Source organism: Xenopus laevis, chromosome 1L, assembly GCF_017654675.1.
Source record: "Xenopus laevis strain J_2021 chromosome 1L, Xenopus_laevis_v10.1, whole genome shotgun sequence".
Taxonomy (NCBI): Eukaryota; Metazoa; Chordata; class Amphibia; order Anura; family Pipidae; genus Xenopus; species Xenopus laevis.
The window spans coordinates 232,773,602-232,801,378 of record NC_054371.1 but is presented as its reverse complement, the minus strand read 5'-3'; the positions used below and the strand labels follow the sequence as shown (position 1 = coordinate 232,801,378).

At 44.0% G+C, this 27,777-nt stretch overlaps 1 protein-coding gene across 3 annotated transcripts in view; it reads left to right on the top strand.

Annotated features, from left to right (window-relative positions):
* The window catches only part of dnai1.L (dynein, axonemal, intermediate chain 1 L homeolog), a 39,982-nt gene that overhangs the window by 5,219 nt on the left and 6,986 nt on the right, over positions 1–27,777 (top strand). For all 3 annotated transcript variants that reach the window (XM_018245356.2, XM_018245350.2, NM_001092408.1), the window contains 15 exon segments: positions 3,216–3,342; positions 3,559–3,632; positions 4,261–4,380; positions 5,445–5,504; positions 7,232–7,363; positions 7,496–7,580; positions 8,364–8,481; positions 8,754–8,797; positions 10,150–10,397; positions 11,647–11,736; positions 12,060–12,147; positions 14,326–14,405; positions 17,640–17,788; positions 17,915–18,014; positions 23,757–23,942. In XM_018245356.2, the coding sequence (XP_018100845.1) occupies positions 3,216–3,342; positions 3,559–3,632; positions 4,261–4,380; positions 5,445–5,504; positions 7,232–7,363; positions 7,496–7,580; positions 8,364–8,481; positions 8,754–8,797; positions 10,150–10,397; positions 11,647–11,736; positions 12,060–12,147; positions 14,326–14,405; positions 17,640–17,788; positions 17,915–18,014; positions 23,757–23,942 (1,701 nt within the window).

Genomic DNA, 27,777 nt, shown 5'->3' with positions numbered 1-27,777 from the left:
CGTACAATCATCCCTTGACCTGATCCATCAGCCTGAAACACAGAGTGGCTGCAGTATCTTATATAAAGAAATATCCCTCTGAGTCTTTATACAGAAGAACACAAGACTAGACTGCTGCCCCCTTCATTATAGTTGCTTGTGTGACCAGTAGAACAAATGTCAATGAACAGTATCACCAAAAACTGAAAGTTTATCTAAGTAATTAAAATATATGTTCTGTTGCTCTACTACTAAAACTGTTTGTTTGCTTCAGAAATACCAATATATTTTATATAAACAAGCTGCTGTGTAACCATGGGGGCAGCCATTCAAGCACAGGATACACAGTAGATAACAGATAAGTACTACTATAGTTTATATAAACAAGCTGCTGTGTAGCCATGGGGGCAGTCATTCAAGCACAGGATACACAGTAGATAACAGATAAGTACTACTATAGTTTATATAAACAAGCTGCTGTGTAGCCATGGGGGCAGCCATTCAAGCACAGGATACACAGTAGATAACAGATAAGTACTACTATAGTTTATATAAACAAGCTGCTGTGTAGCCATGGGGGCAGCCATTCAAGCACAGGATACACAGTAGATAACAGATAAGTACTACTATAGTTTATATAAACAAGCTGCTGTGTAGCCACGGGGGCAGCCATTCAAGCACAGGATACACAGTAGATAACATATAAGTACTACTATAGTTTATATAAACAAGCTGCTGTGTAGCCATGGGGGCAGCCATTCAAGCACAGGATACACAGTAGATAACAGATAAGTACTACTATAGTTTATATAAACAAGCTGCTGTGTAGCCATGGGGGCAGCCATTCAAGCACAGGATACACAGTAGATAACAGATAAGTACTACTATAGTTTATATAAACAAGCTGCTGTGTAGCCATGGGGGCAGCCATTCAAGCACAGGATACACAGTAGATAACAGATAAGTACTACTATAGTTTATATAAACAAGCTGCTGTGTAGCCATGGGGGCAGCCATTCAAGCACAGGATACACAGTAGATAACCGATAAGTACTACTATAGCTAATATAAACATGCTAACAGATAAGCCCTGTCCAATATTGTTTTATCTGTTATCAACGGTATATCCTGTGCCTTTCTCCAGCTTGAATGGCTGCCCCCATGGCTATCTGTTAACTACTGTAATTAGAAAAACTTTACTGTTCCTTTACAAAGGGGTGTGGCTCCAAATTGTTGCTGTTTTCCCCTAACTAATAAAGGGATGTCCGTGCTGTCTATGCCCTGTGCGCCAGTGAATTGGTTCTACTTGTCTCTGGGGAGGGTGCTGGTCCCTGAGTACTGGGCTCTTCAATTGTTGGGAAGGAAAGGGAGTGCTGTTTTTTTATCTTTCTGTGAGACCCAAAGATACAAGCGGGGTGTAAGGATTGGGAATGACTAATGTGGAACTCGAGATTGGCTGGAAGTCCAGTCAGGGCCCACCTTGGTTTATTCTGAATGAGGAAAACACCTTTATGTCTGTCTACTTATCTCAACTATGTGCCTGGTTTAAAAGTGGTTGTTCACCTTTAAGATGACTTATTATAGACTGACCCTCTCCTTAGGGACTTTTCATTTGGTCTTTATTCTTTATATTTGTATAGTTTCTGTAGTTTTTTGTAATTTCAACTCTTGCTCTATGAGGCTACAATATTCTCTCTATAGTTACGTTTTATTGCTGATCTTTCTATTCGGCCTGTCCTGTTTATCTCCCATTCTCTCATTCACATCCCTGCCTGGTTGCTAGAGGACTGAGTGGCTCCCGCCTTCAGATGGGTGTTCTTGCCTTCCTCTGGATCAACTGGCAGACAGGCAGGTTAAATAAAGTAAAAAGGTTGAACTTGATGGACATGTGTCTTTTTTTCAACCTAACTTACTATGAAACTTTAAATTATGAGTTGAATGCACAGATAGCATATAGTTCATTCATTCATTCATTAAGGGCAAACTGTCCCCATAATTCTTTGTTCTCCAGAATTCCAGCATTTCTGCAAACTCAGCAATAATCTGTATTCACCACTGGGAACAAGCTTTGTAGCAATGTGTGTGCAAATATAAAGCCCGCTACCACGTTTCCTTGTGGATATGAAACCTTGTACCCTAAAGCACATCTTAAGTGTAGTAATGCTGCTTTTCTACTGTACCCAATATTACTTATTCACACTATAATCTCCACAGCAACACAAATAGCCCCCACTGTTCACTGTGTGCTCCCTGCTTTATGGCAGCTGAGATTCTAGCTATCTGTATAACAGAACATTCTGTCCCAGTGGCTGCACAGATCCTATCTGATCCCCATTGTAAGCAGCAGTCCTGTCCTGCTTTATGGCAGCTGAGATTCTAGCTATCTGTATAACAGAACATTCTGTCCCAGTGGCTGCACAGATCCTATCTGATCCCCATTGTAAGCAGCAGTCCTGTCCTGCTTTATGGCAGCTGAGATTCTAGCTATCTGTATAACAGAACATTCTGTCCCAGTGGCTGCACCGATCCTATCTGATCCCCATTGTAAGCAGCAGTCCTGTCCTGCTTTATGGCAGCTGAGATTCTAGCTATCTGATTAACAGAACATTCTGTCCCAGTGGCTGCACAGATCCTATCTGATCCCCACTGTAAGCAACAGTCCTGTCCTGCTTTATGGCAGCTGAGATTCTAGCTATCTGTATAACAGAACATTCTGTCCCAGTGGCTGCACAGATCCTATCTGATCCCCACTGTAAGCAACAGTCCTGTCCTGCTTTATGGCAGCTGAGATTCTAGCTATCTGTATAACAGAACATTCTGTCCCAGTGGCTGCACAGATCCTATCTGATCCCCATTGTAAGCAGCAGTCCTGTCCTGCTTTATGGCAGCTGAGATTCTAGCTATCTGTATAACAGAACATTCTGTCCCAGTGGCTGCACAGATCCTATCTGATCCCCATTGTAAGCAGCAGTCCTGTCCTGCTTTATGGCAGCTGAGATTCTAGCTATCTGTATAACAGAACATTCTGTCCAGTGGCTGCACAGATCCCTATCTGATCCCCATTGTAGCAGCAGTCCTGCCCCTGCTTTATGGCAGCTGAGATTCTAGCTATCTGTATAACAGAACATTCTGTCCCAGTGGCTGCACAGATCCTATCTGATCCCCATTGTAAGCAGCAGTCCTGTCCTGCTTTATTCCTTTCTATTCCTGACAGCAGTGCATTCTCCCTGTTCTAGGAACGAGCCTACAAACCAGTGAGTATTGTGGAGCAGTTGGCTATACACTTCTCCCTGGATGGGAACATGCTGCACAAAGATTCGGACGAGGCCCGACGGCAGAAGCTGCGCATGGGGGTGCTGGAAGGTGAGTCTTTTTATTCTAAGAGCAGAATGTTGTTACTGAGGGATTCTGTGCACTTTCAGCAAACCCTCCTTGTATCCCTGGTGTGTCCAAGTCAGCAAGAAATCAAAAAAAAAAAAAGATTTGCCATGTAAATATCACGTTGGAGACACTGTTGGGGGGTGCAAAAGTGTGGGGAGTCTATGGTTATATTCCTAACAATGTTTGTGTCTTCCCCAGGTTCCACTCAAACTGACACCACTGCACCAGAACCAGGAGACAATATGGAGGCAGAAGAGCACCCAGAAACTCCTGTACTGTATCTGGGTTTTCTTTACAAAGAGTACAGTGCAGTTCTCATGCTATGCCTCAGTGTGATTATAAGAGACAGGCAACAGCCTAAATACAGCTGGAACCTACCCTCTTGGTTGCCTTACTGTGTGGCCCAATGGGGTGTGGGTATAGCTGGTATTTATACACATGGGAGGGGGGGTTGTATGGTACAAGCGGGATACAGACAGAGTACAACAGTGTGTGGCTCAATACAGAAGGGCCCAACAGACACTCCAGAGCCAGAACTAGGGCAAGAGGCACGTGCCTACCTACGGCTCAACTGTTTTGGTGTGAGACTCACCTCTCCTCTATCTCTGTCATTTCTAATAGTGAGTGTAGATGGGATGTGAGTGAGTTGTGAGTGGTAGGGAGGATCAGCAGTGACAGAAGAGGGGGTTGAGGAGGAGGGAGAGAGGAGTTGCCAAGCAGGGCATGGGGCGGTATTAGGTCTGGGGCTTACCTTGGGTGCTTTCTTTTTATTCTTGGCTTGCCTCCGACACAAACCATGGGGTTGAGAGAGTAATTAGCCTGAGATAAAATGAGATTGGGATGGTAATTAGTCTGAGGTGTCAGCTGATATTAAGCAGCTCATTTCCTTTCTTCTTGCAGGTGGCAGGGGAGGAAGGAGCAGATAGAGAAGATTCCACCAAATCCCGAAAGGAACGAAAACTGACCAACCAGTTCAACTATAGTGAGAGAGCCTCCCAGTCTTTGAACAACCCTCTGAGAGTAAGCCCACCCTCTGCTACAATGTGTTGGGGGCAGCTGTGGTGAAGGGGGGTCATTAAATACTTAATCATTTGTTGCAGGAATGCATTTGTCAGACAGAACCAGGGTACAAATAAACACTCACCCCAAATCTCCCCCTAACTGACCTTCAGACTACTGACCTTCAGACTGGGCCCCCTTAGCTCATAAAAAGGTTACAGATATATAGAAACATTGGGGTGTCACCTTGCTATAGTTCCAGGAGTACTCAGGGTACAAATAAACACTCACCCCAAATATCCCCCTAACTGACCTTCGGACTGGGCCCCCTTAGCTTATAACAAGGTTACAGATATATAGAAACATTGGGGTGTCACCCTGCTATAGTTACAGGGGTACCCAGGGTACAAATAAGCACTCACCCCAAATCTCCCCCTAACTGACCTTCATACTGGGCCCCCTTAGCTCATAACAAGGTTACAGATATATAGAAACATTGGGGTGTCACCCTGCTATAGTTCCAGGGGTACCCAGGGTACAAATAAGCACTCACCCCAAATCTCCCCCTAACTGACCTCCAGACTGGGCCCCCTTAGCTCATAACAAGGTTACAGATATATAGAAACATTGGGGTGTCACCCTGCTATAGTTCCAGGGGTACCCAGGGTACAAATAAGCACTCACCCCAAATCTCCCCCTAACTGACCTTCAGACTGGGCCCCCTTAGCTCATAACAAGGTTACAGATATATAGAAACATTGGGTGTCACCCTGCTATAGTTCCAGGGGTACCCAGGGTACAAATAAGCACTCACCCCAAATCTCCCCCTAACTGACCTCCAGACTGGGCCCCCTTAGCTCATAACAAGGTTACAGATATATAGAAACATTGGGGTGTCATCCTGCTATAGTTCCAGGGGTACCCAGGGTACAAATAAGCACTCACCCCAAATCTCCCCCTAACTGACCTTCAGACTGGGCCCCCTTAGCTCATAACAAGGTTACAGATATATAGAAACATTGGGGTGTCATCCTGCTACAGTTCCAGGGGTACTTAGGGAATAAATATGTTATCATGTGTTGCAGGAACGAGCGTGTCAGACAGAACCACCTCCGAGGGAAGTCTTTTCTGCCACTGCAAATCAGGTAAGCAGCAAAAAGCCAATGACACAATTAGGATGTTCCTTAATCAGCATCATTTATTTATAGAGACCAGGAATCAAGAACAATTTGCCCACAAGCCACCCAGACTCAGGGCTAACTGTAAATTGAGGCTTAGAAAGTTTTTTTTCTTTATGTTTGGGGAGAGCTGGTTACTACTGGCATTTGAGTGAGGTACACAAGAGCACACACATTTTATTTAGGCAATAACATTAATGAACAACACAACTAAATAGTAGAACATGTCACAAATATACAGAATTTGGGGGAGACATTAGCATTGCACTGGCAATAATATTATGCCTTTGCAAGACGTGTCAGTCCCTATCTCTGGTGCCCTGGCCAACAGACATGAGTGTTTGTGAGACACAAAGAAGAATTGGAATTACACAGCAGATCTATGAGGAGTCCATAATGTCAGATTGATGCATGGTAACTGAGCTTTGGTTAGAAATGGTTGCTGACAGAATGATTCACCTGCCTTCCTTGTCTGTTACCAGGAAATCAAGTAAACATTAAATAAGCCCAATAGTCTGGTTTTGCTTCCAATAAGGAGAGAAAAAGGAAATCATTTTTAAAAAATTGTATTATTTGGATAAAATGGAGTCTATGCGAAACATCCTTCCCATAATTCACAGCTTTCTGGATAATAAATCCCATACCTGTACCAGAAGTTCAAGGTGAGGTCCACTGTCATTCTAAGCAACCAGGAGTAATCAACCTACATACTGCTTTACCCCTGCATTCCTTTTCACCCCTGCTTGGTAGAAACACTCACCCCAAATCTCCTCCTAACTGGCCTTCAGACTGGGCCCCATTAGCTCATAACAAGGTTAAAGATATATAGAAACATTGGGGTGTCACTCTGCTATAGTTCCAGGGGTACCCAGGGTACAAATAAGCACTCACCCCAAATCTCCCCCTAACTGGCCTTCAGACTGGGCCCCCTTAGCTCATAACAAGGTTACAGATATATAGAAACATCGGGGTGTCACCCTGCTATAGTTCCAGGGGTACCCAGGGTACAAATAAACACTCACCCCAAATCTCCCCCTAACTGGCCTTCAGACTGGGCCCCCTTAGCTCATAACAAGGTTACAGATATATAGAAACATTGGGGTAACAGTCACCCTGCTATAGTTCCAGGGGTACCCAGGGTACAAATAATCACTCATCCCAAATCTCCCCCTAACTGACCTTCAGACTGGGCCCCTTAGCTCATAACAAGGTTACAGATATATAGAAACATTGGGGTTACCTGCTATAGTTCCAGGGGTACCCAGGGTACAAATAATCACTCATCCCAAATCTCCCCCTAACTGACCTTCAGACTGGGCCCCCTTAGCTCATAACAAGGTTACAGATATATAGAAACATTGGGGTGTCACCCTGCTATAGTTCCAGGGGTACCCAGGGTACAAATAAACACTCACCCCAAATCTCCCCCTAACTGACCTTCAGACTGGGCCCCCTTAGCTCATAACAAGGTTACAGATATATAGAAACATTGGGGTGTCACCCTGCTATAGTTCCAGGGGTACCCAGGGCACAGATTGTCACTAAATGAATGTAATTAATAGTGTTGAGGGGTTTGGGTTCTGTTCTGCTTGAGGGCCCTATCTTGTGCACCTCTGCCCCCCCCCTTCCCCTGGGGCCTGACCCTGATGTTACAGGAGTAGAATGAGACTGACTGGAGGCTTTTCTGGGTGCAGTGGGAGATCTATGATGCTTACGTAGAGGAGCTGAAGAAGCAGCAGAAGCTGAAAGAGAAGCAGAAGGCTCCGGCCTCTAAGAAGGAGGAAGAGGCATGTTCCCGGCGCAGACTGGGTGCTACTGAATCTCAGGTGAGTTACACAAATGACTGCACCAGGAATGTGTGGGTGGCACAAGCAATGTGAGGTGTATCCCTGTTATATTCCCTACTCTTCCACTATTTGCTCTATGTTTGTGTTCTCTTTTGGATTTATTTTACACAGAGTGATGACCTCAGCAAACTGGTGAAATCGTGCAAGATAATGGAGAGAATGGTGAATCAGAACTCTTTTGATGATGTCACTCAGGGTACGTGAATGGTTTGGTATTTGCTATTCTGCTCTTATTTGGCACTGCATGAATATATTTCTATGGCACAGTTAGGTAGAGGCTCAGAATACAATGTTATGTACTGAGTGCACTAGTGCAGGGGCATCTTGTTCTTGTTGCTAAATAACTGCCTGTAAGCTCCACCTTCCTGCTGCTAAGCTCCACCTTCCTGCTGCTATGCTCCACCTTCCTGCTGCTATGCTCCACCTTCCTGCTGCTATGCTCCACCTTCCTGCTACTATGCTCCACCTTCCTACAGGAGAATAATGGAAGCTCCTACCATTGAGTGTCTACTTGTACTTGGAGGTATCTCCATTTTTGACCCAAAGAACTGCCTCTGGGTTTGGGATCGGCAGATGCTTCCTGCAGCCCTTACCACTGCTCCTAAAGCCACTCCCTGCATCTCTCTCCCCATACTCCTGTGGCAAAATACATGTCTCCTAGAGGCTGTCTCTTACACGGCTGAAGGGGATTCTGAGAGTTGTAGTTCTGTCAGTGCTCAGTGACAAAAGAACTGATATGAGGGAGTAATTAAAGCAACTACAGTATCTACTACTACTGGATATAGGATTTAAAGGAACAGTACAGACAAATGATGCAAACAATTTAACCAAATTCACATTCAATCGTGGTTGTGATTGCCAGTGAGTTTGTGACCAGCTCTGGTGCTGGCAATCACAAATATTGGGCACGTGGCAGTGCCACCCTAATCACAAACAAGGGCATTATTAGAGTCTATTCATTGTTTTTCTTCTGTTGAAGACTTCAAATATTTTGAGGATCCTGCGGATGAATTCAGAGGCCAAGAGGGAACATTAATGCCTCTGTGGAAGTTCCAGAATGACAAAGCCAAGGGGTTGTCAGTGACTGCCCTCTGCTGGTAGGTACAAGCATGACAGTAAGTCTGACATACACGGGGTCTCGTATATGATGCTTGAGTATTTATCTCTGTCATGTGATGCTAATAAAAGGCACAGCATGGTGTAAATGTGCACATACAACATGCTGGAAGGACACTACATATACATAGTCTGCAGATTAGGGGGGATTCTGTACCCATGAAGCTGACAATCAGAAATCAATAGTTATTAAGGGAGTAGCTGTATCTCCTCCCCACATGTCAGTACTCCTCATGTCTCTGTTTTGTTATAGGAACCCAAATTACAAGGATTTCTTTGCAGTCGGCCAAGGCTCTTGTAAGTACCTGACTCCTTCTCCATATGAATACAGTGTGGGTTACTATTGCCATGTAATGTGAATAAATACATACTCCTATCCCATAATAACTTACCATGTTGGCTTAAGAAGTGGTTATTGGGCAGGTGGAAAGTGGGTTTGAGGCAGGGCAAGGCTATCAGAGGAAAGTCAGTGGCACAATAAATGACTGGCCCCTTGCACCTGTTCACCACCTCCTTCCAGCACCCAATGTTTGGTACAGGGCCCAATCCTGTGGCTTCTGCTGCTGCTTCACACTGGCTACCAGCTTAGGAAGAACTCGGGTATATGGCAGTTCAATTAATCCTCATACATCCAGTGACAATAGTGGCTCTGTGTTCTGCAGGGGAGGGGTCTGTACCTTTGGTTAATCCACCCCTTCCCTATGGGCTGTACCACTCTGTGCTCTAGGGGTGTGACTGTGTTCTGCAGGGGAGGGGTCTGTACCTTTGGTTAATCCATCCCTTGCCTATGGGCTGTACCACTTTGTGTCTGTGTGTGGCCCTGTGTTCTGAAAGGGCAGGGCTAGTGCCTTCTCCTTTGGGCTAATCTTTGTGATGGTAAGTGTGTGTTCTGTTCTATATGTCACTATGTCAGGCACATAAACACATTGTGTACCATATAATGATCTCTGTGTATAACTGTGTGTATAACTGTGTGTATAACTGTGTGTGTGTAATGACTGGGAGCTGACACATGAGGGCGCTGTTGGAGAGAGCTGGAGGAGTAACTAAATGAGATTTTTGCATGTGAAGTGAAATATGTGATAGAATTGTATGTGAGGAGCATGTGCTTTTATTAAGGATTCCTATGAGTCAGGCACAACGTATGGGCTGCCATGCTGATTTGTGTCAATTACATGCCCCCCTTTAGTATAGGGAATTGCACCCCATCATGTGATAAAACATAGCACTGGGGGGGGGCTGCTACTCTCCAGGGTTCAACACTGGGAACTGACAGAATTGGGAATAGATATACGTATTTAACCGTTGATATACATATTTAACCGTTGAGCTGCTGGATCGCTGGGGGGTATTATTTATAAAGAGTGAAGTTCCACCACTAGAGTGAAATTCCGCAGCTCTCAATTCATTTCTATGGGATTTTGAAAGGCATATTTATCAATGGGTGAAGTGAAAGTTCACCCTTTGATAAATACACATATAAAAATCCCATAGAAATGAATGGATAGTTGCGTAATTTCACTCTAGTGGCGGAACTTCACTATTAACTTCACTCTTTGATAAATATACCCCTGGGGGTTACAGAGTTTTTGGGGGGCTCATGTATATTTATAGTATTGCCATTTAATGTGACTACTTGTACCCCACAGATGACTTTGTGAAACAGAACCGAGGGATGGTGCAGTTCTACTCGCTGAAGAACCCCTCATTCCCAGAATATGTATTCAGCACAGATACAGGAGTCATGTGCCTGGACATACACAGGGAGCACCCCTATCTGCTGGCCGTGGGGCTGTATGATGGAAATGTGGCCGTTTATAATCTCAAAGCCAACACACAACTGCCAGCCTTCATCAGTTCCGCAAAATCTGGCAAACACACCGACCCTGTGTGGCAGGTCAGTACGTAACAATGACTTACTGGGGGCAGAGAATTTGTACTTCAGTCTGTTCAGCAGAGGAGACACAGGGGGGCACTAAATCCCCTCTCATTAACCTGCACTCACACTCACATTATACTCACACTCACATTATACTTACATAATACTCACACTCACATTATACTCTCACTCCATTATACTCACACTCACATTATACTCACACTCACATTATACTCACACTCACATTATACTCACACTCACATTATACTCACATTATACTCACACTCATATTATATTCACATTATTCTTACACTCACATTATACTTACACTCACATTATACTCACACTCATATTATACTCACATTATACTCAAAATCACATTATACTCACATTATACTCACACTCACATTATATTCACATTTCACATATACTTACTCACATTATACTCACACTCATATTATACTCACATTATACTCAAAATCACATTATACTCACATTATACTCACACTCACATTATATTCACATTATTCTTACACTCACATTATACTTACACTCACATTATACTCACACTCACATTATACTCACACTCATATTATACTCACATTATACTCAAACTCACATTATACTCACATTATACTCACACTCACATTATACTCACATTATACTCAATCTCACATTATACTTACACTCACATTATACTCACACTCACATTATACTCACATTATACTCACACTCACATTATACTCACACTCACATGATACTTACACTCACATTATACTCACATTATACTTAAACTCACATTATACTCACACTCACATTATACTTACACTCACATTATACTCACACACACATTATACTCAAACTCACATTATACTCACACTCACATTATACTCACATTATACTCACACTCACATTATACTCACACTCACACTCACATGATACTTACACTCACATTATACTCACATTATACTTAAACTCACATTATACTCACACTCACATTATACTCACACTCACATTATTCTCACACTCACATTATACTCACATTATACTTAAACTCACATTATACTCACACTCACATTATACTCACACTCACATTATACTCACACTCACATTATACTCACACTCACATTATTCTCACACTCACATTATACTCACATTATACTCACACTCACATTATACTCACACTCACATTATTCTCACACTCACATTATACTCACACTCACATTATATCCACTATTTATTTTTGTTGTTTTTTTGTCATGTTTAGGTGAAATGGCAGAAAGACGACATGGACAATAATCCAAACTTTTTCTCTATCTCGTCTGACGGGAGGGTGGTGTCCTGGACATTAGTAAAGGTACTTTATCACTGGGACTGCCCTTTCATACTGTGCAAGTGATTTGCTGTGGGTGAGGATGAGGAGGATGAGGGTGAAGTAGCACAAGGGAAGGCAAGTCAACTTGAAGCTGAAATATCTGTCCCTGAGAAGCTGTATAGCAGCTCTGTCCTCTCATACAAAGCAAATGAAACTGGTTTTAGTTACCCTTTAGTGCCAGTATAGTATGTGCCCCCAGCATTCATATGCCACTCACTGTACCCATGTCATTGTGTGACACTGATTGTTGTGTACATGAGACATGTGCCACTAATTCTTCTTCTTCTCCCCCCCCCTCACGCCAGGACGAGTTGCTTCACTCAGACGTCATCAAGTTGTCACTCAATGGAACAACAGCAAGTGGACCTGAGGGACTCAAACTACAAATACACGGTACTGGCGCTCCTCCTGCCCCTTATACATATACATAGTGCTACATATACACAGTACTGGTGCTCCCCCTGCCCCTTATACGTATACATAGTGCTACATATACACAGTACTGGCGCTCCTCCTGCCCCTTATACATATACATAGTGCTACATATACACAGTACTGGCGCTCCTCCTGCCCCTTATACGTATACATAGTGCTACATATACACAGTACTGGCGCTCCTCCTGTCCCTTGTACGTATACATAGTGCTACAAATACACAGTACTGGCGCTCCTCCTGCCCCTTATACGTATACATAGTGCTACATATACACAGTACTGGCGCTCCTCCTGCCCCTTATACGTATACATAGTGCTACATATACACAGTACTGGCGCTCCCCCTGCCCCTTATACGTATACATAGTGCTACAAATACACAGTACTGGCGCTCCTCCTGCCCCTTATACATATACATAGTGCTACATATACACAGTACTGGCGCTCCCCCTGCCCCTTATACGTATACATAGTGCTACAAATACACAGTACTGGCGCTCCTCCTGCCCCTTATACATATACATAGTGCTACATATACACAGTACTGGCGCTCCCCCTGCCCCTTATACGTATACATAGTGCTACAAATACACAGTACTGGCGCTCCTCCTGCCCCTTATACATATACATAGTGCTACATATACACAGTACTGGTGCTCCCCCTGCCCCTTATACGTATACATAGTGCTACATATACACAGTACTGGCGCTCCTCCTGCCCCTTATACATATACATAGTGCTACATATACACAGTACTGGCGCTCCCCCTGCCCCTTATACGTATACATAGTGCTACATATACACAGTACTGGCGCTCCCCCTGCCCCTTATACGTATACATAGTGCTACAAATACACAGTACTGGTGCTCCTCCTGCCCCTTATACATATACATAGTGCTACATATACACAGTACTGGTGCTCCCCCTGCCCCTTATACGTATACATAGTGCTACATATACACAGTACTGGCGCTCCTCCTGCCCCTTATACATATACATAGTGCTACATATACACAGTACTGGCGCTCCTCCTGCCCTTATACATATACATAGTGCTACATATACACAGTACTGGTGCTCCCCCTGCCCCTTATACGTATACATAGTGCTACATATACACAGTACTGGCGCTCCTCCTGCCCCTTATACATATACATAGTGCTACATATACACAGTACTGGTGCTCCCCCTGCCCCTTATACGTATACATAGTGCTACATATACACAGTACTGGCGCTCCCCCTGCCCCTTATACGTATACATAGTGCTACAAATACACAGTACTGGCGCTCCTCCTGTCCCTTATACATATACATAGTGCTAGATATACACAGTACTGGCTCTCCTCCTGCCCCTTATACATATACATAGTGCTACATATACACAGTACTGGCGCTCCTCCTGCCCTCCATTACATACACTTAGTGCTACATATACACAGTACTGGCGCTCCTCCTGCCCCTTATACATGGTGCTACATATACACAGTACTGGAACTCCCCCTGCCCTCCATTACATACACATAGTGCTACATATACACAGTACTGGCGCTCCCCCTGCCCCTTATACATATACATAGTGCTACATATACACAGTACTGGCGCTCCTCCTGCCCTCCATTACATACACTTAGTGCTACATATACACAGTACTGGCGCTCCTCCTGCCCCTTATACATGGTGCTACATATACACAGTACTGGAACTCCCCCTGCCCTCCATTACATATACATAGTGCTATATATACACAGTACTGGCGCTCCCCCTGCCCTCCATTACATACACATAGTGCTACATATACACAGTACTGGCGCTACCCTCCATTACATACTCATAGTGCTACATATACACAGGCTACATATACACAGTACTGGTGCTACCCTCCATTACACACACATAGTGCTACATAGTAGGGGCGCTCCCCCTGCACTCTGTATATATAAACATGGTACTAGATATACAGGAAGTATTTCTTGCAAGCAATATAAAGCATAATTGAGATGGTGGTTGCAAAGAATAATTAGAGATAATAAGTAAAGGACTTTGGGGTGAGAGGAACATGGGGTCAGTGACCCTGCAGGAAGTAATTGTGTTGCACATAAGCTTTACCCTCTTTAACCTCCTGTTGCCTCCAGGTAGCGGAACAGCCTTTGATTTCCATTGGCAGATTGATTACCTGTACCTTGTTGGAACTGAAGAGGGGAAGATCCATAAGGTAATATGGGCTCAGGATGGGGGGCATCTGTTCTATAGGGAATAATGCACAGGCCGTGGTGCCCTCCAGCAGGGGAAGTCAGTTCCCTTACCAGTTAGATTAGGGTTGCAGTGAGTTCCTTGCATTGTGTCTGACTGCTGCCCCTCAGATCTCTGAGAATGGTACAGACCTGTCTATGGATCTTCCCTTTATATACACCCCCTAGGACTCAGCTTGGCTAATCCTGTGATTATTCTGCCCTTGTGTAGCCCACTGTACCCACTGTAATGTGTCACACAGGAGAGTAACTAGTCACACACATTATGTGCAGCTCATGGAACTGCTTCTGTATGGATGGCACTCAGGGCAAATATACATTGTAGGAACAGGACACACCGGCACAACATGGGTAATTTCAGCAGGTAAAACCTTGCTCGTTTATTGCGGATGCAACGTTTCGGGGCGTGACCCCTTTCTCAAGCATGCTTGAGAAAGGGGTCACGCCCCGAAACATTGCATCCGCAATAAACGAGCAAGGTTTTACCTGCTGAAATTACCCATGTTGTGCCGGTGTGTCCTGTTCCTACGTTGTTTCTGAGGTTGCCCATTCCCTCTAGCATCGAGCACCTGGGAGTCGCTGAAGTCTGGACGGCCAGGGTGTGCGAGTGTAAGTCTTTCTTTCTGCAAATATACATTGTGCCAGGGACACGGGTCGTACAGAAGGGGCCAGCAGAGAACATTAGGTGCTGAGAGAGCAAGACTGCCCCCCCCCCGTCAGTATAAAAGAGCTGGAATGGACCCAGATCATGTCACTGAGCCGCTGGTATTTGTACAGTGGAACTGCCCAGATGCTCAAGGGTTTCCATGCCAAGCTCAGAGCTGCTCTAGGTCTCATCTACGTCTTGGGCTCTTCCCTTATGCCCTGGGCTGCCCACAAGCACCCACTCTGCTGATTGAGCCGTATGCTTGTACTCACACACGTTTATTTCCAGTAGTATAATTATATGTCAGCCAGCTAACTGCCCCCATGTGCTTGAGCATGTTCCCTAACAGCCTGCCATTCCCTCCTCTGTGCCTGAAATCCATGCACTCTTTTATACATCATTGTATGATCCAATTCCCTCAAAACTTCTCCGCAATACCAATCCTTGTCTAATCAAAGCCTTAACTCACCTATTTAATCTTTCCCTCTCAACTGGACTGTTTCCTTCTCAACTAAAACATGCTCTTGTCACCCCCATTCTGAAAAAACCCTCTCTTGATCCCTCCAATCTTGACAACCTCCGACCTATCTCTCTGCTACCTTTCATCTCTAAACTACTTGAGCGCCTAGTCTACAACCGACTTACCTCATTCCTCTCTGACAATAACCTGCTGGACCCCCTACAATCTGGTTTTAAGCCACAACACTCCACGGAAACTGCCCTGACTCGACTGACTAATGACCTTTTAACCGCTAAAGCCAACAATCACTTCTCACTACTAATACTGCTTGACCTCTCAGCCGCATTTGACACTGTAGATCACCCTCTCCTCCTCCAGTCCCTCCAGTCACTTGGCCTTCGTGACACAGCCCTGTCTTGGTTCTCTTCTTACATCACCAATCGTTCCTTCAGTGTCTCCTACAATGGAGTAGCATCTTCTCCCCTACCTCTTTCTGTTGGAGTTCCCCAAGGCTCTGTCCTGGGACCATTACTATTCTCCCTCTATACTTCCTCCCTTGGCAAATTAATAAATTCTTATGGTTTCCACTACCACCTCTATGCTGACGATACTCAGATCTATCTCTCATCTCCTGATCTCAACCCAGAACTCCTAACTCGCGTCTCCTCCTGCCTGTCCGCTATCTCTACCTGGATGTCACAACGCTACCTTAAATTAAACCTCTCTAAAACTGAAATGGTTCTCTTTCCTCCAACTAACACCAGTAGCATCCCCCAAGTATCCATCATAGTTAACAATTCCACTATCACCCCTCTCCCCAGGCCCGGTGCCTTGGGGTTATCCTAGATTCTGCCCTGTCATTCACTCCTCATATCCAGTCACTTATTAAATCTTGTCACTTCCACCTAAGGAACATATCCAAAATACGATCATTTATCACCCAAGACGCTGCCAAAATTCTTATTCACTCTCTCATCATATCGCGTCTAGACTACTGTAACTCTCTTTTAATTGGCCTCCCCCTCCAGAGACTGTCACCTCTCCAGTCCATAATGAACACTGCTGCGAGGCTCATACACCTCAGCAACCGCTCCTCCTCTGCCTCGCCATTCTGTCAATCCCTGCACTGGCTTCCGTTACCTTTCAGAATCAAATTCAAATTAATGACACTGACTTTCAAAGCACTTCATAACTCTGCCCCACCCTACATCTCTAAACTCATCTCTATATACTCACCCACTCGCTTACTACGCTCCTCTACTGACCTGCTACTCAACTCTTCTCTCATTACCTCCTCACATGCTCGCATTCAAGACTTTGCAAGGGCTGCACCCCTCCTCTGGAACGCTCTCCCACGGTCTGTCCGACTTTCTCCCAACCTTTCTACTTTCAAGAAATCTCTGAAAACGCACTTCTTTCGAGAAGCCTACCCTCACTCTGCTTAACTACCAAACGCAATACCACACTTCTCACCCACTTAATTCGATCTTGCCCACTCCCACACCTTGTGTATTACTCCCTTCCCTTTAGACTGTATGCCTATGCATAGGGCCTTCCTCACCTTTTTGTACCTGTATTGATTGTGATGCTTGTTACTCCATATATTCTATGTATGTAATTCATGTGATGTAGTTGTATAATCACATTTACTTTACAGTGCTACGCAATATGTTGGCGCTATATAAATACATGTTAATAATAATAATAAATACTCACACACGTTTATTTCCAGTAGTATAATTATATGTCAGCCAGCTAACTGCCCCCATGTGCTTGAGCATGTTCCCTAACAGCCTGCCATTCCCTCCTCTGTGCCTGAAATCCATGCACTCTTTTATACATCATTATTGTTATTCTTACTAAAATATTATACCTGTGTATTAGGCCCAACTGTGTATTAGAGCCATTAGATATTTAGAATGTGTTGCTCACACTGAGTATTACAACTGTGTATTAGAGCCATTAGATCCCCATTGTAAGCAACAGTCCTGCCCTGCTTTATGGCAGCTGAGATTCTAGCTACCTGTTAAATAGATTTGGTGAATATTTAGGATGTGTTGCTCACACTGATTGTTACTTGTTAATGTGCAGTGCTCTAAGGCTTACTCCAGCAAGTTTCTGGACACGTATGATGCACACAACATGGCAGTGGATACCGTGCGTTGGAATCCGTTCCATCCTAAGGTCTTCATCTCCTGCAGTTCTGATTGGACCGTCAAGATCTGGCAACATGATGTAAAGTAAGCGTGTTTCCATGGAAATGTACCTGTCTGATATTCACTATTATCTCCATATTATATATTCTTGCTGAGTTTTATTCTATCGTGGTGTATAGGAGTAATCCATGGATGTTTGTTCCTTCCTAGGACCCCAATGTTTGTTTTTGATTTGAACGCCCCAGTGGCAGATGTAGCCTGGGCCCCATTCTCCTCCACAGTGTTTGCTGCGGTCACCATTGATGGGAAGGTAAGGACTCCAAACTCAGGTGGGGGTGGGACGTGGCTGGAAATGATCACATGACTCTCCTGTTCATTTCAGGTCAAGCAGGTAAATTCAGGGAGGAATTCTGCCATTGAAATCTGTGCATACAAAGTGACACCTAGTATTGCTGCTTATAGGGGGCATTCTGTGCTGGTGTGGGGAGTATTTATTCTCCATTATTTTAACATGGCTTTAAGGAGGGGGTGCACTTGTTACTGTGATAAGTCCAAAATATGGTTTGTGCTGCAAGAAAGAGATGAGGACGCAGCAGACTGCACGGGAGGTGCGGGGAGTCTGTGTATGTTCTGTGTGTTATTCCCTGGGCCTCGGGCCCTGTCACTCCTCATAAGGATCATGAGATTGTTCAGCCAATTGGACAGAGCTCTCTGCACCTTATGTTCCTTCTAATTCCCCTGCAGCTAAATGGCACAAATAGACTGCAAACGACCTTCTTATTCAGCAGGGAGGTGCAGGGAGTTGTTAGTATATCAGTGCAGGTAACTCACTGCTGACACAGTTAAAGGGGAACTATCGCAAAAATGAAATTTTAATGCAAGCTTCATCATACCGAAATAAGAAGCTTTCAAAATACAATCAATTAAATATTCTGCATTATTTCTTAGATAGCGGGGGCTCCTTTTGCCTAGATGTATTAGAGGTCACTCTATTAAACTCACCAGACATCATGTCTCTCTACATGCAGGATTTGTGCAAAAGGCAGTTATTTTGTTAGATTTTGTTTTTACTGGAATCAGTTATTTGAGTGAGCTCTAATACATCTGCTAGGAAAGGAGCCCCCCTATAAGATATATGTCCGTGAATATCTGACCGTGAATATCTGTCCGTGAATATCTGACACCCAACTGCTGCATGAAGACAGAATGAAGAGAAACAGATGCTGAGAGAGGGATAGTGAAGAGAAACTTGATTATTTCAGAAACAGTACAGAATGTTTAATTGATTCTATGTACTTCAGTATGAGGAAACGTATATTCAATTTTAATTTTTGTGATCGTTTCCCTTTAAACTTGCCCATGCCAGGCCTTTTATTGGCTGGGGGCCCAGTTGGCAGCTTATTGGCCTGTGTATGGAGCTTGTCTGGCTGTGTATATATATATATATATATATTATATAGAGAAAGGGATCAGAGGGCAGGAGGGTTGGTTTAGGAGGTGAGTGAATCACCCAGTAGATCTGCAAGAGCCTTTCCTTCATCCTTTCCAATGATACGATCATCTGGGTGTGTGTATGGGACCCACTGATCCCAAGTAATATCCATGTACTGGGAATATTGCTTTATTCTTAGATCAGACCTGGATGAGAGAGAGACATAGAGAAAAGACCTGGTTGAGAGAAAGACAAAGTGAACTTAGAGCATAGAATTCTATTTACCTGTTCACACATTGTTACCTGACGAGATCTGTAATTCTTGTGTATTTTGGTGTTTCCTGCTGTATTTACTTAAAATAAAAGTGATTTATTTTTACTGTTCTGCTGCCATTGCACATGGATAGGAAACTGGCTACAGGATCGGGTACAGAGGGTGGTTGTTAATGGGACATTCTCTACTTGGAGTAAGGTTCTTAGTGGGGTCCCTCAGGGCTCGGTATTGGGTCACTGGGAAGAGCTGGGAAGTGAATCAGTGGTACAGGCTGATACATTAGATAGGTACAAGGAAGGGTCGGATGCTTTATTCACCAGTAGCTCCTCCCAGCAGACAGGAGGGAGCCAATGAGATTAGAGGAGGGAAAGGGGTGTTACAGGGAGAGCTGGGAAGTGAATCAGGGGTACAGGCTGATACATTAGATAGGTACAAGGAAGGGTCGGATGCTTTATTCACCAGTAGCTCCTCCCAGCAGACAGGAGGGAGCCAATGAGATTAGAGGAGGGAAAGGGGTGTTACAGGGAGAGCTGGGAAGTGAATCAGTGGTACAGGCTGATACATTAGATAGGTACAAGGAAGGGTCGGATGCTTTATTCACCAGTAGCTCCTCCCAGCAGACAGGAGGGAGCCAATGAGATTAGAGGAGGGAAAGGGGTGTTACAGGGAGAGCTGGGAAGTGAATCAGGGGTACAGGCTGATACATTAGATAGGTACAAGGAAGGGTCGGATGCTTTATTCACCAGTAGCTCCTCCCAGCAGACAGGAGGGAGCCAATGAGATTAGAGGAGGGAAAGGGGTGTTACAGGGAGAGCTGGGAAGGGAAGTAGATAGGTACAAGGAAGGGTCGGATGCTTTATTCACCAGTAGCTCCTCCCAGCAGACAGGAGGGAGCCAATGAGATTAGAGGAGGGAAAGGGGTGTTACAGGGAGAGCTGGGAAGTGAATCAGGGGTACAGGCTGATACATTAGATAGGTACAAGGAAGGGTCGGATGCTTTATTCACCAGTAGCTCCTCCCAGCAGACAGGAGGGAGCCAATGAGATTAGAGGAGGGAAAGGGGTGTTACAGGGAGAGCTGGGAAGTGAATCAGTGGTACAGGCTGATACATTAGATAGGTACAAGGAAGGGTCGGATGCTTTATTCACCAGTAGCTCCTCCCAGCAGACAGGAGGGAGCCAATGAGATTAGAGGAGGGAAAGGGGTGTTACAGGGAGAGCTGGGAAGTGAATCAGGGGTACAGGCTGATACATTAGATAGGTACAAGGAAGGGTCGGATGCTTTATTCACCAGTAGCTCCTCCCAGCAGACAGGAGGGAGCCAATGAGATTAGAGGAGGGAAAGGGGTGTTACAGGGAGAGCTGGGAAGGGAAGTAGATAGGTACAAGGAAGGGTCGGATGCTTTATTCACCAGTAGCTCCTCCCAGCAGACAGGAGGGAGCCAATGAGATTAGAGGAGGGAAAGGGGTGTTACAGGGAGAGCTGGGAAGTGAATCAGGGGTACAGGCTGATACATTAGATAGGTACAAGGAAGAGTCGGATGCTTTATTCACCAGTAGCTCCTCCCAGCAGACAGGAGGGAGCCAATGAGATTAGAGGAGGGAAAGGGGTGTTACAGGGAGAGCTGGGAAGTGAATCAGGGGTACAGGCTGATACATTAGATAGGTACAAGGAAGGGTCGGATGATTTATTCACCAGTAGCTCCTCCCAGCAGACAGGAGGGAGCCAATAAGATTAGAGGAAGGAAAGGGGTGTTACAGGGAGAGCTGGGCAGTAAATCAGGGGTACAGGCTGATACATTAGATAGGTACAAGGAAGGGTCGGATGCTTTATTCACTAGTAGCTCCTCCCAGCAGACAGGAGGGAGCCAATGAGATTAGAGGAGAGAAAGGGGTGTTACAGGGAGAGCTGGGAAGTGAATCAGGGGTACAGGCTGATAAATTAGATAGGTACAAGGAAGGGTCGGATGCTTTATTCACCAGTAGCTCCTCCCAGCAGACAGGAGGGAGCCAATGAGATTAGAGGAGGGAAAGGGGTGTTACAGGGAGAACTGGGAAGTGAATCAGTGGTACAGACTGATACATTAGATAGGTACAAGGAAGGGTCGGATGCTTTATTCACCAGTAGCTCCTCCCAGCAGACAGGAGGGAGCCAATGAGATTAGAGGAGGGAAAGGGGTGTTACAGGGAGAGCTGGGAAGTGAATCAGGGGTACAGGCTGATACATTAGACAGGTACAAGGAAGGGTCGGATGCTTTATTGACCAGTAGCTCCTCCCAGCAGACAGGAGGGAGCCAATGAGATTAGAGGAGGGAAAGGGGTGTTACAGGGAGAGCTGGGAAGTGAATCAGGGGTACAGGCTGATACATTAGATAGGTATAAGAAGGGGTTGGATGGTGTTTAGCAAGTAAGGGAATACAGGGATATGGGAGATAGCTCATAGTACAAGTTGATCCAGGGACTGGTCCCATTGCATCTTGGAGTCTGGAATGAAGTTTTTCCCCTCTGAGGCAAATTGGAGAGACTTCAAATGTTTTTTTTGCCTTCCTCTGGATCAACTGACAGTTAGGCAGGTTATATATAGACTTAAAGGAACAGTTCAGTGTGAAAATAAAAACTGGGTAAATAGATAGTCTGTGCAAAATAAATAATGTATCTAATATAGAATGTATAAAGGCTGGAGTGAGTGGATGTGTAACATAATAGCCAGAACACTACTTCCTGCTTTTCAGCTCTCTAACTCTGAGTTAGTCAGTGACTATAAGGGGGGCCACATGGGACATTTCTGTTCAGTGAGTTTGTAATTGATCCTCAGCATTCAGCTCAGATTCAACAGCAACAGTTATGTCCCATGTGGCCTGAGACTGAGACTGTGGGTCAGTGGGTGAGTATGACGGGCGCATGTGGCTAGTGGGTGAGCGGAGACTTAGTGCAGCCGTGAGGGGACTACTAACTGATCACTTCTCATTGCTGCTGTTTGTCTTACTGGAGCTGGAGGGCCCCTGCCTCTTATGTGTTGGGCTTCACTGGGTGACGACAATAAGGGGAGTCAGTTAATTGTTTGTGCCCAGTTTATTCCTTAGTGATGTACAGACAGTGGCCCCCTAGGGCCACACAAGGGTTTCAGGAATAATTGTTTGGGCAGCACCCATTAAAGGAACTGTAACACCAAAAATCAAAAGTATCGTTAAGTAATGTATTTATAATGTACTGTTGTACTGCACTGGTAAAACTGGTGTGTTTGCTCCAGAAATACTGTGTATCATGCGCTTGAATGGCTGCCCCCATGGCTACCCAGCAGCTTGTTTATATAAACTATAGTAGTACTTATCTGTTATCTACTGTGTATCCTGTGCTTGAATGGCTGCCCCCATGGCTACCCAGCAGCTTGTTTATATAAACTATAGTAGTACTTATCTGTTATCTACTGTGTATCCTGTGCTTGAATGGCTGCCCCCATGGCTACCCAGCAGCTTGTTTATATAAACTATAGTAGTACTTATCTGTTATCTACTGTGTATCCTGTGCTTGAATGGCTGCCCCATGGCTACACAGCAGCTTGTTTATATAAACTATAGTAGTACTTATCTGTTATCTACTGTGTATCCTGTGCTTGAATGGCTGCCCCATGGCTACACAGCAGCTTGTTTATATAAACTATAGTAGTACTTATCTGTTATCTACTGTGTATCCTGTGCTTGAATGGCTGCCCCCATGGCTACACAGCAGCTTGTTTATATAAACTATAGTAGTACTTATCTGTTATCTACTGTGTATCCTGTGCTTGAATGGCTGCCCCCATGGCTACACAGCAGCTTGTTTATATAAACTATAGTAGTACTTATCTGTTATCTACTGTGTATCCTGTGCTTGAATGGCTGCCCCATGGCTACACAGCAGCTTGTTTATATAAACTATAGTAGTACTTATCTGTTATCTACTGTGTATCCTGTGCTTGAATGGCTGCCCCCATGGCTACATAGCAGCTTGTTTATATAAACTATATTAGTGTTTCTGAAGCAAACACAGCAGTTTTACCAGTGCAGGGCTCTAGTACATTATATTCTCTTTCCTTTAAAACACTGTAATTTTTTGATGTTACTGTTCCTTTAAGTATTGCAAGAGAATGGATCAGCTATTGGCTGCTGGGATGGACCCCTGAGATGAGATGACCCTAATAAAAAATAGGGTTAAAATGAGTTTAGTGGTGATATTAACCCTCTGGTGAAGCACCATGGTGAGTCGTGTGACCAGTATGGCAGCGCTGTGTCCAAATGTAAAATTGAAGTTCATTAACTCTCCCATAAAACAGCCGTATATCAACGAATCTGTTCATTTTCTTCTCAGGTGCATGTGTTTGATCTGTCTGTAAACAAATACGAGGCTCTGTGCCAACAAGCAGTGGTGGCCAAGAAGAAGACCAAGTTAACTCACGTGGAGTTTAACCCTGTCTATCCTGTACTCATCGTGGGGGACGATCGGGGATACGTCACCAGCCTCAAACTGTCGCCTAATCTACGCAAAATACCCAAGGTACATGTCTCTTGTACTTCAATCTCTCCCTGCTGCACTACAACTCCCACAATGCTCAGATACTCACACTTACATACAAGGAGGGGCTCATGGGTACAACATCACATGATCACTGCAGACTTCTGTATTTGGCCCTTTAACACTTAGTGTCTCCTGCACAGGGATTTGCTAGACTGTCAGCTCTTTAGAACAGGTGCTCATGGTACCAGGGCTGAATAGAATGGATGACAAATCCATGGTTGTGTTGATCCGAGGAAATTGTGGGATACTGATTGTTGGATTTAGTAGTGATTATCACTTTACATCTTGTCCTCCTGTCCTGCAGGGGCGCTACTGTATATATATATATATATATATATATATATATATATATATATATATATATATATATATATATATATATATATATATATATATATATATATATATATATATATATAAAATACAAAAAGCCATGAATATCTTGTAAATTATATCCTTATAAGCGGTGAGTTCTGATGTCATCAGTTATAAACGGTGAGTTCTGATGTCATTTCTGTCACATGACGCACTGAAACTTGTGTATTATAATAAATAAAGTACCCCCAGTTGCAAAATATGAGGATATTAGAAGTTACCTCGGAGTTCCATGACCTGTATAACTCAGCCTTCGGCCTCGTACTTTTATATGGTCATGAAACTCCTCGGTAACTTATAATATCCTCATATTTTCAAAAGAGGGGGTACTTTATTCACTATATATATATATATATATATATATATATATATATATATATATATGGCTTTATTCACTCTGTACCTTTATCTCTGTATCATGTCAGGCAGAATCATCATATAAATCAGCCTGGAGCCTGCCCCTTTATCCCACTCAGATATCTCCTCTTTGCTCTCCTTCCTCTGTATAAGGACTCAATATGTTCCCTACACAAGCAATGGAATGGCTCCTCGTAGCCCCCCAGTGTGCAAGAACTGTGTGTGGGGGCTCAGTACATATGGGTGCCTCTGCTGGACAATATGGCACTTAGAGGGTTAAGCTGACACAGACACACACAGACACACACACACAGACACACAGACACACACACACACAAACACACACAAACACACACATACACACACACACCCCCACCTGAGGGTTTGTTTCTATTAGTGTGCAGTAGATATCAGCATTGATAGGGTTAATCTCAAGTACTTGCACTCAGCTGCCCCTTTAAGGAAATCTTGTAGAGACAGAAAACAGTAGGTGCTGCCATGGAGCTGTCACTGAGAGCCCATTGGTACAACGGGGGCATTCTCTTGTCATTGCTCTACAATGATTCATGTGAATGTTCCCCCGGGGGGTCACAGACATCAGTATAAAAGATCTCAGAGCAACAAGAGGGGTGAATGGGGGAATATAAAGGATGTTTCATTCCCACCCCTCCCCTCCAACAGGAATAAAAGGAGAAGTAAAACAGGCCTTTGTTGTGTGGGAATAATAGGGAGGCCCTGGCAGGCCCATGCCAACTTGCCCAGTCCCACACTGTAATGTTACATTGTAGCCCATACCATAACACACTCACTATTCATACAGTTTGGCTCCTTCATTCATTCATTTTAATTGCCAGTCTGAACCTGAAGCACAAGCCCTGCCCCAGTTTCCTGCAGTCACCCCTGTATTGGGAGCTAGAGCTTCTCTCAAGGGTTAACAATCTGGCCCCCAGAGCCTGACCCATAAATAATAGGGATTTCCCTGATTCTTCCACTTGTTACTGGTGTTTTATAATAAGCCCCAAGCCTGGCACAGTTGTAGCAGTGCCCATCCCTTGTATAAATATATATATATATGTGTGTGTATATAAACAGCCGACACTCTGTGTCCCCTCTGCTTCACCAGCAGTCAGTGAGCTCTATAGTAACGGCCACATGTCCTGCTGCCTCAATCTCTCCTGAAGTGTGGCCCCTTCAGGGGTGTAAGATGTGCTCCATCCCTACAGCTGGCACATATAATAACCACAAGTAGCATGGCAACTCCTACTTCTATCATTGTGCTCTATTGTATTGGGAATGGTGTCCCTTACACGCATACCTTTGTTATTAGATATACAGTATATATATATATATATATGTGTATATATTCATTAGATATACAGTATATAGATATATATTTATATTCATTAGATATACAGTATATAGATATATATTCATTAGATATACAGTATATAGATATATATATATTCATTAGATATACAGTATATAGATATATATATATTCATTAGATATACAGTATATAGATATATATATATTCATTAGATATACAGTATATATATAGATATATATTCATTAGATATACAGTATATAGATATATATATATATTCATTAGATATACAGTATATAGATATATATATATTCATTAGATATACAGTATATAGATAGATATATATATATATTCATTAGATATACAGTATATATATATAGATATATATTCATTAGATATACAGTATATAGCTGATACGTCTGTTGTATAATAAAAGCTCCAGCGCAGGGAATGCGGCCGCAGTTATCGTTGTGCTGCAGGCGCTGGAGGAAACAAACGCATTGAACTCTCCATTGTGTTGCGCAGCAGCAATTCAGCTACTTTTATCTGCTGATCTTTTGTATTGAGTCTCATCTCAGCGCTTTCTGCTCATTACTGAAGCCTCGAGGCTAATCCACTCTCTGTGACCCCCCCAACTTACCCACTCCTATATCACTAGCCACAACTTACCCACTCCTATATCACTAGCCACAACTTACCCACTCCTATACCACTAGCCACAACTTACCCACTCCTATATCACTAGCCACAACTTACCCACTCCTATATCACTAGCCACAACTTACCCACTCCTATATCACTAGCCACAACTTACCCACTCCTATATCACTAGCCACAACTTACCCACTCCTATATCACTAGCCACAACTTACCCACTCCTATATCACTAGCCACAACTTACCCACTCCTATATCACTAGCCACAACTTACCCACTCCTATATCACTAGCCACAACTTACCCACTCCTATACCACTAGCCACAACATAACCACTCCTATGTCACTAGCCACAACTTACCCACTCCTATATCACTAGCCACAACTTACCCACTCCTATATCACTAGCCACAACTTACCCACTCCTATATCACTAGCCACAACTTACCCACTCCTATATCACTAGCCACAACTTACCCACTCCTATATCACTAGCCACAACTTACCCACTCCTATATCACTAGCCACAACTTACCCACTCCTATATCACTAGCCACAACTTACCCACTCCTATATCACTAGCCACAACTTACCCACTCCTATATCACTAGCCACAACTTACCCACTCCTATATCACTAGCCACAACTTACCCACTCCTATATCACTAGCCACAACTTACCCACTCCTATACCACTAGCCACAACATAACCACTCCTATGTCACTAGCCACAACTTACCCACTCCTATATCACTAGCCACAACTTACCCACTCCTATATCACTAGCCACAACTTACCCACTCCTATATCACTAGCCACAACTTACCCACTCCTATATCACTAGCCACAACGTACCTACTCCTATATCACTAGCCACAACTTACCCACTCCTATACCACTAGCCACAACTTACCCACTCCTATATCACTAGCCACAACGTACCTACTCCTATATCACTAGCCACAACTTACCCACTCCTATACCACTAGCCACAACTTACCCACTCCTATATCACTAGCCACAACTTACCCACTCCTATACCACTAGCCACAACTTACCCACTCCTATATCACTAGCCACAACTTACCCACTCCTATATCACT